The sequence below is a fragment of the Gobio gobio genome, assembly GCF_949357685.1.
Source record: "Gobio gobio genome assembly, chromosome: 16".
Taxonomy (NCBI): domain Eukaryota; kingdom Metazoa; phylum Chordata; class Actinopteri; order Cypriniformes; family Gobionidae; genus Gobio; species Gobio gobio.
The window spans coordinates 14,635,537-14,649,752 of NC_137109.1; the positions used below are offsets into that span (position 1 = coordinate 14,635,537).

A 14,216-nucleotide genomic window follows, 5' to 3' on the forward strand; every position below is an offset into this window, starting at 1 on the left:
AACTTGCGCTCCCTGGGCGGTTCAGCGCAAAAAAGGAGGCGTGTTCCGGCGCAAACAATCCCTGGTGCTATTTTGCTGTTCCATTAAACAATTGCGCCACTGACCAGAAAAAACCTAGTCTAAAGTCAGTGGCGCGTTGCGCGTTGTTCATTATGCTATTTTAAGGGCGCATGCTTGACCATAATGTATAGCGTGCACAACGCGCATACACTTTGCTCATGTAATCTACACAGATGCAACAGTTATTTTTGCAAATCATAAATTGTTACACTAAAAAAATATTAACACATGAGATGACGGAAATCATTGTGGTGTGCCACGAAGATGTGAAAAAATAGGCATAAATCTAGCTTACAAATGATTCAGGCTAATTGTAATAATTAAGGATAAGACCTGTTTGCCCAATAGTGGCAAGACATATATGTATATAAGGACATCTGACAAATTGGTTTGTCCGTCAAGAACCAGGAACAAAAATCGACTGAAAAACTGAAAAAACTGAAAGACTGAAAAAAAAAAGACTGTGAAATCACCTTTACCATAATGTACAACATTACAACTTCACTTCTCTGTCTTTTACTGCTCTTACAAGAACATCAGTCTCCTCGGCTGTGAACCGCTCCTGGCGTGCGCCTGGTAAATACGCCATAATAATAGCAATCCATAATGGAACTTGCGCACCTGCTTTTAAAGGGAATGTTGGATGACGCTCGGATTGGTTTATTCACGTTACGCCCAAACCACACCTATGAATAATGAAGCTACTTCAGACCAACCCATTTTAGATTTGCGCCGGGCGCAAGAGCCATTTATCCCGCCGGGAAAATAGCAACAGCGCCGAGACCCGCCCACAAAGTTACTTGCGCTTCGCGCTTTGACACTTGCGTTTCAGATCGTTAAAATAGGGCCCTAGGACTGAGTGAGACCTAAATCTTAGGTTTTTGCAAATGATGACCTACATTTTGGCCTTTAAAGATACTCTCATATTTATTACTTCCTTAAAGGTATTGTTAAATGAACCCATTTGTGTAATCAATCCAAACTCATTTTAACACACTTTCTGACTCTCTCTGTAGTTTCTATTAATATTTCAGTTAGTCCATTGCGACCAAATGTAAGACAACTCAAATGAACAATGAGGGATGGTTGACAGAAACTGACCCAAGATTGAGACAGACATAAAACACATGTCAAACACATTAGATGTCGCAATCCATTTGGGCCAAGGCCCAATTTACAACAGAGGAATATTAAAAACTTTTAAAGCAAGCTTCCAGAAATGGAACCGGTTTGCACAAAACAACATCCAAACAGCTCTCAGCAAATTAAGTGTCAAGAAACTGGGGAGAATTTGAGAAGGGTGAAGGGCAAAACATGAGCATGTGGAAGCAATTACTGGCTGCAGGCAGGATCAGTTAGCTTTCGGCTTGCCGGGTGCCTTCAAGCTGTTGAGCCACCAGCCAAGTCTTTTTCCACAATCAAATACTCCTCCTCAACTGACTGTGAAACCCTCAGGAGCTTCATAATGCTGCTTTCTCTGTGCATCTCTGGTTGGGAGAGGAAAAAATGTGTGAACCTTTTGTTACAAACAGTGACTCGTTTGCCGAGACCAAAGGGGAAATCCCACATGGAGATGTAATGTTGAGTGTGGAGAGCTCTACGCTACGCCTGGGAGGGGTCATGAGGTTATTGATATTGTTAGACAGTGGGGACTGCTGGAAACGCATAAATAGCTGGAAGACACACAGTCATCTTGCAGTCTTCCTCTGAATGCCTGGGCTCAGGTGACCTCCATTCAACTCTTCTGCAGGAAACCTCATCTGTCTCTCCAAACCCTGTAAGTGCTTTCTTTAACTTGTTTCATTCATGCTTCATGATGATTTTGAATTGCTTCTGCTTAAATTACAATAAATTCAAATCTTTTTTAGAGCAGAAGAAACAAAAACACATTACTACATATAAATTGATTCTATTAATGTCTAAATGGTGCATTACATTGAATCATGAATGTAATAATAATATAAATTGTAACAATTAAATTATAATAATTTATTTTAACGAGGTGATTTTTTAAAAAGTATTTATACAAGATTATATTGAGTATAACTTAACCAATTTCAACAATGTAATTTCACTGCCAATCCTGCTTTTGCTGAAAATGCCATGTAAAAATGCCTGGAAACACAGAGTGAATTCAGTTATTCTGACCTAGATTCCTTCCTTCTTAGTCAGTGTAGACACAGTAATATCAAATCACTCACAGAGGCAGCTTATGTAAATTGCTTAATTCCCATGTTTATCACTTATTTTAGCATTGAAAGAGTGAGCCAAAGCGTCCAAACCTGGGTGTGGCATGTATCCACATCTTTCGCATTGTTCCTTCACAGAACCAGCATGGAAAAGATGACATCTCTGAAAGTGAACTACTGGATGCAGTGGCTTACCGTGACTCTGGCCCTGCTGAGTGGAGTCCCTGCAATGCCGGTCGACGTGGACAGCTTATGCACGGCGCCGTCTACAGCCAAGTACAGACTGACGTTTACCGGCCAGTGGACTCAGACTGCCTTCCCCAAACACTACCCTCTGTACAGGCCGCCTGCTCAGTGGTCCCCCATCATTGGTGAGTGGGCTGATCTTTACTGTATGTAAGAAGAGGGTAGTAGTAACCATTATTGCTTTCAAAATGTTCTACATTTGTTGTCACACTTTTTGGATTGTAATGAGTGCAATGGCCCATGTGTTCACCCAAAGGGGGTTTTACCTAGCAATTATGACGTTAATCAAAAAGTCAAAAACAAAGGTGATATTCATTCTTAAAAAATAAAGTTTCCAATTCCAAAAAAGGTTCCGCTGGTTTTTGCAGCAATGTCAGAGAAGAACCCCAAAGAACCTTTCAGTGAAAAGTTCTTAAAAGTGTGAAGAACATTTTAATGATCTAAAGAACCTCCACTAGAGAGAAGCTTCAGTGCAATGGAAAGGTTCCATGGATGTTAAAGGGTTAGTTTACCCAAAAATGAAAATTCTGTCATTAATTCCTCACCCTCATGTCGTTCCAAACCCGTAAGACCTTCGTTCATCTTCAGAACACAAATTAAAGGGATAGTTCACCCAAAAATGAACATTCTGTTATCATTTACTCACCCTCAAGTTGTCCCAAACCTGTATGAGTTTCTTTGTTCTGCTGAACACAAAAGAAGATAGAGTTAAGAATGTTTGTAACAAAGCAGAGAGAGCAACTATTGACTACCATAGTATTTTTTTTCCTACTATGGTAGTCAATAGTTGCTCTATCTGTTTGGTTACAAACATTCTTCACTCTATCTTATTTTGTGTTCAGCAGAACAAAGAAACTCATGCAGGTTTGGAACAACTTGAGGGTGAGTAAATGATGCCAGAATTTTCATTTTTGGGTGAACTATCCCTTTAAGACATTTTTTATGAAATCCGAGAGCTCTCTGGCCCCTCCATAGACAGTTATTTAATGAACACTTTACAGAAAGATAGTAAAAACATTGTTAAAATAGTCCATGTGACTCCAGTGGTTAAACCTTAATTTTATGAAGCGACAAGAATACTTTTTGTGCGCAAAAACAAACAAAAATAACAACTTTATTCAACAATTTCGGTCTAGCCTGTGTAAGTGTCCTAAACCAGTGTTTCCAATGTAAATACAGTGCAGCGCTCTTGAGATCTATGGCAGACGATGCTGTTCACGTGAGCACCATGATGCATGCGCGGGAGCTGCAACGTAAACAGCCAGAACTAAATTGTTGAATAAAGTCATTATTTTTGTTTGTTTTTTCGCACAAAAAATATTCTCGTTGCTTCATTAAATTAAGGTTGAACCACTGGAGTCACATTAAATAACTGTCTATGGAGGGATCAGAGAGCTCTCGGATTCCATCAAATTGACTTAATTTGTGTTCCGAAGATGAACAAAGGTTTTACAGGTTTGGAACGGCATGAGGGTGAGGAATTAATTACAGAATTCGCATTTTTGGGTAAACTATCCCTTTGCCAATAAAGAACCTTGATAAGAATTTCAGGGTTCTCTTACGAGAGGTTCTCTCGTATTGCGTAAGTTCCTTACGCTACGGGAAAGTATTCTTTCTTCGAGATTTCTGAAAAACCCAAAATTATCCTTAATTTTGTAACATTGTCAACGCAGTGCGGCAGCCTGGCAGACCATAGCAGGCTATTCCAGCGTGCTATTGGCTGCTCTGCTGGCAACTGCAGCAGCCTATCGGTGAGCCCGCGTGACGTGGCGACCAATGAGGGCGCTTCGCGCCCACCTGGCTTCATTTGCCTACAGGTGAGGCGTGGCCACGTGTATATAAGCAGGGCTGCATATTCGATTTTCTTTTCTTCAGCGAAGCCCTTCGCATCGCTGGATCTGGAACCCGCCGCCGTGACCGCGCAGACAAGCAAGCAGAGGACAGCACCTGAGGAAGCCGGCAGCATCGCGCCACCTTCAGCCATCCGTGCCTGCTCTGCTATCCGGCAGCCCATATCCTTTACGCTCAAGTGTTGTCGCCGCTGCGTCACACTTTTCACAAAAAGAGCCGAGCGTTTGATGCAAAATGTCTCGTTCCACCTGCGGCTCGTGTCACGCGCAGCGCAGCTCAGCTCCGGGGACCGCCATGTGATCTGCGCTCTCTGCCTGGGCCGTGATCACGCCGCCGCCGCACTTCTCGCCGGCGGATGCCAGGAGTGCAAAGAACTGACGATGTCGACCCTGCGGGCTCGACTCGTCCTGTTCGACGATGATATCCCTCCAGTCCCTGCTACGCCGCGCAGAAAGAAGCGCCGCTCGCAGCGGACTCCGGAGTTCGCCGAGAGAAGCTCGCCGGAACCTTTCCCGCCCGCTTCACTCTCGCCTTCCCCGCCCCCACCCCAGGCCGCCATTTCTGTTGCCGCCTCCGGGGATGAGGCGGATGCGGCCGCGGAACGCGCCGACAGCTGCTCCATCATGGCTTCCGACAGCGAGGACTGGTCTTCCGCGACCTCTTCAGTCCGGGGCTCCGGACGCTCTCGAGCGGGTGAGGACGCCGAACTTTTGCGCCTTCTCACCCGGGCTGTCGAGCAGCTAGGCCTCGAATGGGCCCCGCCCAAGGTGGCAGCGCCGAACCGACTTGACGGATGCTTCCTAAACAGTCGCCGCCGTGCGCCCACCTCCAGGACTGCACCTTTTCTGCCAGAGCTTCACGAGGAGCTCGCAAAGTCCTGGAACGCGCCATTCTCCGCGAGGGTCTCGTCTCAGGCTTCTTCGACGCTCTCACAAGTTGACGGCGCGGCTGAGGAAGGCTACAACGCTATCCCTCCGGTGGAAGAGGCGGTCGCAGCGCACCTTTGCCCGCCTTCCGGTTGGCGCTCAAAGGCTGCCCTCCCGTCTAAGGCCTGCAGAGTGACGTCATCGCTGATCGGCCGCGCTTTCGCTGCCTCCGGTCAAGCTGCGTCTGCTCTGCACTCTATGGCCGTGCTGCAAATCCTCCAAGCTAATCTCCTCCGCGACCTGGACGAGAAAAGCTGTGACGCTGAGTTAATCACGGATTTGCGAAGCGCGACGGATCTCTCCCTTCGCGCCACCAAGACCGCAGCACAGGCCCTCGGACGCTCTATGGCCTCCCTCACGGTAGCTGAGCGCCACCTCTGGCTCACGCTCGCGGACATGCGAGAAACAGAGCGCGCGGCCTTCCTAAATGCCCCGCTCTCTCCGTCTGGGCTCTTCGGACCAGCGGTCAAGGGGATCGTCGACCGTTTCTCCGAAGTGCAGAAAACGACGCAGGCCATGAACCTTTTCCTGCCTCGACGCCCCGGCGCTAGCAATAGCTCCGTTGCTCGCCGTCCTCATGACCAGCCAGCAACGAGCTCCACGCAGCGCCCAGCGCGGCCCCCTTCGTCTCAGCGAAGACCGAGCGGCCGCCCCAGATCGCGCTCTTCCAGCCGTGGTAAGCCGCCTCCACCTCGGGGCCCCCGGCCTAGGATCGCGCTGAAGCCCGAGCCTCCAAAGTCCTCCTAGCCAGAGGCAAGAAACGACGGTTAAGTCCCGCCGCGGCCGGACCACCGTCAAAACTCTCTTTCCTGTCAGCCCCCACCACTGTGGCTGCTGCAGATGGATTTCACGCAGCCAACGAGCCGGCAAAAACGCCTTCTCGCCTGTCAATAACTGCCGTTTTTACGGCGAACCAGAGAAATCACAAAAGTTGCATTATTTCTGGTTGCACGGCTCACGCCGTATGTGTTTCAAATGCAGTAAATGTGCCCACTTTTCTGTGTTCACCCCTGCTCAAAAGCACTATAAACCCCGTGTCCCCCACTCACATAAAGCGGCCACCGGCCGCTCGAGTGCTAGAGTTAGGTCACGTGTCCGCTTGTTTGCGTCCACGACTAACCACCACATGCGCTCGCCCGCCCCTCCTATACAGGCCATCAAACCCGCGAAGCGCGGCGTTTCGAGCCCGGAGGCCATTCTATCCCGTGTGGCGCACGCGAGAGCGTGGGAAGCCATTCCAGGTGTATCAGAATGGGTGCTGAAAACAGTGAAGCACGGCTACACTCTGCAGTTCGCTCGCCGCCCTCCGCGCTTCTGTGCGCGTACAGAGACGAGAGTGAGCGAGGAAGTAGCACATCTACTTCGAGCAGAAATAGCCACGCTGCTGTGCAAAGGGGCTATAGAACCGGTTCCCCATTCTATGAGCGAGTCAGGCTTTTACAGCCGGTATTTTCTCGTGCCAAAAAGGGATGGGTCGCTCAGACCGATTCTGGATCTTAGGCGTCTGAACAAAGCTCTTATGAAAAGATCGTTCAAGATGCTCACGACCAAGCAGATCCTCGCGCATATTCGCCCGAGAGACTGGCTAATCTCCCTAGATTTGAAAGATGCATATTTTCAAATCAAGATAACGCCACAGGCCAGAGGTCACAGGCCATTCTTACGATTCGCCTTCGACGGCCAGGCTTATCAATACACCGTCCTTCCGTTCGGCCTGTCACTAGCACCCCGTACATTTACGAAGTGCATGGACGCGGCCCTCGCTCCTCTGAGAAATCGAGGGATGCGAGTATTGAACTATCTGGACGATTGGCTCATCCTGGCGCAGTCGGAGGCCGAGCTCCTCGCCCACAGGGCAATGCTGCTCAGCCATCTGGACAGCCTAGGGCTCACGGTCAATTGGACCAAGAGCTCATTAGTGCCCACGCAATCAACCTCATTTCTGGGTTTGAATCTGGACACTGTGGCAATGTCAGCCCGCCTGTCACCCCAACGCGCGCGCCAAGTTCGGCGCATGGCTGCGTACTTCCGGCCGGGCAAAATCACACCTCTCAAGCTTTTTCAGAGGATGCTGGGACGTATGGCCTCAGCTGCAGCTGTGCTCCAGCTGGGCTTAATGCGCATGCGCCCGCTGCAATGCTGGTTAAACGCCCGAGTGCCTCACAGAGCCTGGGCGTCCGGAGGCTTCAGGATCAGAGTGACTCAGGGCTGCGTGTCAGCCCTAGAGCCCTGGTTAGTAGCCGACTGGTACCAGAGGGGAGTGACGATGGGAGCCATCTCACACCGCAAGGTCATCTCGACGGACGCCTCCACCACGGGTTGGGGCGCCGTTTTCGAGGGCAGATCAGCCTCGGGCCTTTGGTCGAGCGAGGAAAAACTCCTACACATAAACTGTTTGGAGATGATAGCGGTAGAGAACGCGCTCAGGCAGTTTCTCCCGCTTATACGAGGACACCACGTGTTGGTCCGGTCGGACAATACCACAGTGGTGTCCTACGTGAACCGGCAGGGCGGTGTCAGGTCCAGATGTCTGGGCAATCTGACAGAACGCCTGCTCGTGTGGGCACACAGCTCGCTGCGCTCGCTGAGAGCTGCGCACGTGCCGGGCCACCTCAATGTGGGCCCGGACAAGCTGTCCAGGGGCCTCATTCTCCCAGGAGAATGGTCCCTGCACCCCCAGACAGTCCAGGTGGTATGGCGCCTGTTCGGCAGAGCGGAGCTCGACCTCTTTGCAACAAAAGAGAACGCCCGCTGCCCGACGTTTCTGTCCAAAAGCGAGGATGCGCTGTCCCAAACTTGGCCCAGCCTCCCGCTGTATGCTTTCCCGCCGATTTCCCTATTGCCCCAGGTCATAGCGAAAATCAGGGAAACGCGCCGCCCGGTGCTCCTTATAGCACCGCGCTGGGAGAACCAGATTTGGTACCAAGAGCTGGTGAAGCTGTCGCACTCACCCCCCTGGCCAGTTCCGCTGAGAGCAGACCTTCTCTCTCAAGCAGGAGGGTCAGTTTGGCATCCCCATCCAGAGCGATGGTCTCTGCATGTATGGGTGACCAACGGATACCCGTTGACCTGCCCGAAGGGGTTATGAACACGATTTCACACTCTAGAGCCCCCTCGACGAGGCGGTTATATAGTTCTAAGTGGTCGGTGTTCACTAAGTGGTGTGTTTCCAAGGGATTGGACCCACAGCAATGTGGGGTCCAGCGGGTGCTCTCCTTCCTCCAAGAGCTTTTGGAATTGGGCAGGTCCCCTTCCACGCTCAAAGTGTATGTGGCGGCTATAGCAGCGTTCGCTCAGACGACGCTAGGTAGCACGCTAGGAAGGAACGAGCTCATCATCTGTTTCCTCAGAGGAGCCAGACGGATGAATCCCCCACGGCCCCCGTCGGTTCCTATATGGGATCTGGCCTTGGTCCTAGAGGCCCTGAAGGCTCATCCCTTTGAACCGCTCGAGACTGTGGAACCAAGGTTCCTTTCGCTAAAAACCGCGTTTCTGATAGCTCTGGCTTCAGTGAAACGCGTGGGGGATCTACACGCGCTCTCAGTGAGCCCGACGTGTATGGAGTTCGGTCCTAATGACTCTAAGGTCATTCTCAGACCGAGGCATGGTTATGTCCCCAAAGCGATCGGCACTCCCTTCAGGGCGCAGATTATCTCCCTCTCGGCTCTGCCAGCATCCGATGAGGGGGACGGTGGCAATATCCTCTGCCCTGTCAGGGCATTGAGGGTTTATGTCACACGCTCCGCCGCCTTCAGGCGTTCTGAGCAGCTATTTGTTTCGTTTGGTGGGCGCACTAAGGGTCTCGCCTCCTCGAAACAGACCCTGTCCAGGTGGATAGTGGACGCGATTGCAACTGCATACGCTTCCAAACACCTGCAGTGCCCGCTAGGTGTCAGAGCACACTCCACCAGAGGCATGGCCTCTTCGTGGGCTTGGGCCAGAGGGATTTCCATCCACGATATCTGTATGGCGGCAGGCTGGGCCTCCCCGTCTACGTTTGTGAGATTTTACAATCTGGAAGTTCCTGCCTTACAGGCGAAAGTGTTATCAGTTCAATAGGGCTGTTGGTTCTGCCCAGTGGTTCTGCGCAGACATAGCTCACATACTGGTAGTAAGTTCGGTACTAGGCTCATGTGAATTTGAAGGAGACCGACGGTGCCGTTCCCTCATTTACGAGACGAGCTGTTGTGAGTTTGAAGGTGACCGGCGGTGCCGTTACCTCACTCATATAACAAGATATTGTGAATTTGAAGGCGACCGGCGTTGCCGCTCCCTCATTCATGAGACAAGGTGTGGTGAATTTGAAGGAGACCGGCAGGTGCCGTTCCCTCATTCATGGGACAGGGTGTTGTAACCATCCGTCGTAACCACCCGTCAGTTCGAATGAAGTGTCTGTATATGTGGTGGCCCGTTTTCTTTACTGGCCACCCTGCCCGAGCAGTGTTTTTTCCCCGGTTCCCTGGGATACATATGCTGTATGCGAGGCGCGCACGGCGTTGACAATATGTTCCCGTAGCGTAAGGAACTTACGCAATACGAGAGAACCTCTCGTAAGAGAACGATACTCAGTTACTTAATGTAACCTCGGTTCTCTCTAGAAGAGGGAACGAGTATTGCGTTCCTTGCCGTGCGCCCCGCGGGCTTTTACGCTTCAGAACTACGAAAACCGAATATGCAGCCCGTGAGCCCTGCTTATATACACGTGGCCACGCCTCACCTGTAGGCAAATGAAGCCAGGTGAGGCCATTGGTCGCCACGTCACGCGGGCTCACCGATAGGCTGCTGCAGTTGCCAGCAGAGCAGCCAATAGCACGCTGGAATAGCCTGCTATGGTCTGCCAGGCTGCCGCACTGCGTTGACAATGTTACAAAATTAAGGATAATTTTGGGTTTTTCAGAAATCTCGAAGAAAGAATACTTTCCCGTAGCGTAAGGAACTTACGCAATACTCGTTCCCTCTTCTAGAGGGAACCGAGGTTACATTAAGTAACCGAGTATCGTTTTAGTAAGTATTGAAAATTAGCCATGGTGCATATTTTCAGTATCGCTGCTCACTGATCATTATTGGATTTTTGAATACTATAATTATTGATCAGTTTCTTATAGATTTATGTACAATATATATATATATATATATATATATATATATATATATATATATATATATATATATATATATATATATATATATATATATATATATATATATAGTGTTTTTCAATACTGCAATTTTGAAAATAGATAGCATTTGGTTAACTCTGCTATAGGGATGCTAAAACAATCTGGGTTGACCCCCAACAAATTACGCCTAAAAATTTTCTTGTAAAAAGTCTTTTCCTTTTAAAAAAAAAAGTCCAACCCCCTGCAAGGCACTGTAAAATGTACACACTGTTCCTATATGGGCCCGTGAAAGACAGTGATGGCAGTACCTGAGTAGTTATGCACTAAAGCAGAAGCACACATCGAAAACTGTATTAAAATCATTTTCATTTTAGGAGTAACTCACAGCACAGACTATCACATCTGGCAAAGGAACGAGTATGCCAGTAATGGGGTGAGAGAGTTCTCTGAGAGAGGAGAGGCTTGGACCCTGATAAAGGAAGTGGAGGCAGCTGGGGAACGGATCCAGAGCGTCTATGGCCTCTTCTCAGCGCCTGGTGTGCTTGGAGGAACCGGCCAGGCAACCACAGAATTTGAGGTCTATGCAAGACACTCTTTAGTAAGTACACTGTGCATTGCAATAGGTTAAAGCGAGGACAAGAGTGAGCCCCTTTTCTGAACCAAATCATGACCTATATAATGCGTTTTTATGCAAATCACACCGTTTGACATTAAAAATTGATTATTAAACCCAATTGTTTTGCTAGCTGTAACCAGCCTACTCTGGTCCCCCAGCCTGGCCATGCTGTATTGCTGGTCCAGTTGGAAAACCACTTTACCAATAAGATAAAGCAGCTAAACACTGGTTTATCTAGGCAGGGAGACAGACTAGAACATGGTCTAGTCTGTCTCCCTGCCTAGATAAACCAGTGTTTAGCTGCTTTATCTTATTGGTAAAGTGGTTTTCCAAGACTACTTAGGCTGGTTTAAACTGTTGTTTTAGGTGTTTATTTTTAAACCGCATATGTTTTCAGTCAGAAGATGTGGACACTTTCATACTGTATTCTTACAGCATTCTTTTTTAACTAGCTCTCTACATGCACATACTTCATTGACCTCCCAGGTATTCCATATAAAATATTATAGAGAGAATTGTAAATAAAACTTTCCAAATGAAAACAAGCCAGTGACAGCTCATGCAGGCTAATGAGCAAGCTAAAACCACAGAGCAACCGAACACTAATGGTCTTCTTGTTTTGCAGCTGTCCTTCATTGTCCGTATTGTGCCAAGTCCTGACTGGTTTGTTGGAATAGACAGTCTGAACTTGTGTGAGGGCGATCACTGGAAAGGCAACATAAGCCTAGATCTTTACCCCTATGATGCCGGCACAGACAGTGGTTTCACCTTCTCCTCACCAAACTTTGAGACCATTCCTCAAGACAAGGTCCTTCAGGTAATGTCTAAAAGGAGATTACCCAAGAAAATATGTAATACTTTCCATGAAAAAAAAAAAGCTTTTAAGCTGCCCTCCCAACCTGACCAACTAAAAAGTTTCCAAAATTCCTCAGCTAACAGACCAGCCTGACCAGCCTTGGAGACGAGTTGAGACCAGCAAAACATTTAAGGCTAGGTTTAGATATGTTTGTGCAGCAGGGTAAACTCACTTTGGGAACCATCCAAGTGGTTTGGTTGCTTTAGCTGGTTTAAGCTGGTTTAGTTGGTCTGCCAGTGATCAAATAAATCCTCTCTAAAACCAGCAAACCGGACCACCTTCTAGACCCCCTAACCACCTTTATTTAGCAGTCTTGTTATGGATCTCATTACAGATGTGTCTTCTTCTCAACAGATAACCTCATCATTTCCAAGCCACCCTGCAAACTCCTTCTACTATCCCAGACTGAAGAAGCTTCCCCCAATAGCCAAAGTCTCCCTAACTAAGATCAAGAACAACCAGATCTTCAGCTTACCCATTCAGCCAACCCAGTCCAATCAGATTCCAAGCGGGAATGAAATAGACGGATCTTTAATAAGTAAGCACTGGGAATTGTTTATAAAATGAATTGTGATGTGTATGTTCTAATGCTCAGAAAGTCTTCCCATTATTTATGCAAAAAAAAAAAAGAGTTGATATACTTGAATGTTTGAATCTTATATGCATGTATTCTGTTTTCGAGGAAACACTGCACATATATAGAGAGAACTTGTGGTTATTGAATCACGGGCTGTAGAAAGGTTTATCCATTCCCATGGTAACCAACACAACAAACTGCTAACAAGATAATGGAGGCCAACCCGTTTAAAAGTTTTCTGCCACTCAGCACTCAGGAAGTGTTTGTCATGGAAGTGAAATGTGTCCTTTTATTCCATCCTTCTGTTTTTCTACTTGTACAAAAGTCCCAGTCTGTGATACATATCAACTTTTTACAAGGTCGGGATTTCTGGAAAGCATCAGTGAATCAGATCTCTCTAGTCTAGACAAACAATTATTTCAACAACATTTAAAGATATTACTTTTGTTGTCTGACGTTAATTAAAATCACAGATTAAATCAAGATATGGGGTGGGAAAAAATCTTAGAGGTAAAAAATGTATTTAGTGTTCAGGCAACTTTTCATTTTCTTACTCTTCTTCATAAATAATATGACTATAAATAGAATTATATCTATGTTTCATGAATCTATTTTATGCTTAGCCCTACAAAATCGAAAGGCAGTTTTTAACTATTTTACCTTGGTCAAACTGAAGGCAAATTGATATGAATTCAAACAATCTCATTCATTACACCCCGCTGACTGTTAGGTAGCGATGGACCTTCATGCAGACTTTTTCTAAAATCTGTTTTTGTATGATTCAAAGCATACAAATTCACCATCAACTTGATTTCTCATGTGTTCTGGTTGCTTAGCCTTATTAAAAGGAATAGTGCATACATTTTGAGGGTGATTTTTTATTATTTGATTTTATTGATTTTATATATTATGTAAACTATTATATTAACAAGTAGCCTACAACTATTTTTACCCAGTTCTCATGGTAATCAACATCTCTTTTTTCCCCTACAGATACCCCTCTGGACTGTGAGGTGTCTGTCTGGTCACCTTGGGGTCTTTGTAAGGGTCAGTGTGGTGAGAAAGGGGTAAAGCACAGAACCCGCTATATTCACATGCATCCTGCAAACAATGGGGCTGCTTGTCCACTTCTAGAGGAAAAGAAGCTCTGTATCCCTGATAACTGTGTGTGAATATAAGAGGACATGATGAGGAACTCATACACAGGGACAAATCAACTGGTTAACAGCTTTAAAACGTTTTAAGGGGAAAGACTGCTTTCTGTGAGGCTATGATGTAGTGGGTGAGTTCACAAGCTTAAACATGGAAATGAAAAAGACAAGGCCACATATTAGTTAGTTATGAGGAACTGCAGATGTCACCTGCAAAAATACTTTTTTACAATACTGGTATTTGCCCTAATAGCAGTTTAATAACTGAATTTGCTGTGACTTTCACACACTGTCCTCATGCACTGTTCATAGAGTCTGAAGCTCTCTGGTGGAAAAAAAAACATCATCAAGCTCAATAGATAAGATAAAATTCATCAGTAAAAATACTGTTTTATGTTGCATCAGTGGATGATATCTGTACATTAATTGCAAAACTGTACATAAAACTGTAAATACAATAAAATAAAAAAAGCATTTCCTCTGAATTTTCATGTTTGTGTGGACATTTTTTTTGTATTTTTCTAAATAAGATAATAACTGCGCTATAAATTGTCCAAGTATTTGGACATGTAGTTCATATGTAAAATATAGATGGACTTAGGTGTCCAATGTCTTCAAACAATT

General features: G+C 46.8%; 1 protein-coding gene across 1 annotated transcript; it reads left to right on the forward strand.

Annotated features, from left to right (window-relative positions):
- The first annotated feature begins 1,721 nt into the window (after window positions 1-1,721).
- On the forward strand, window positions 1,722-14,081 carry spon2b (spondin 2b, extracellular matrix protein). The gene is made up of 6 exons (XM_079838547.1): window positions 1,722-1,837; window positions 2,388-2,620; window positions 10,767-10,990; window positions 11,634-11,825; window positions 12,219-12,402; window positions 13,435-14,081. Exons 2-6 carry the CDS (start codon window positions 2,395-2,397, stop codon window positions 13,611-13,613), a joined length of 1,005 nt encoding a protein of 334 aa, XP_079694673.1. The 5' UTR covers window positions 1,722-1,837; window positions 2,388-2,394; the 3' UTR covers window positions 13,614-14,081.
- The last annotated feature ends 135 nt before the right edge of the window (window positions 14,082-14,216 follow it).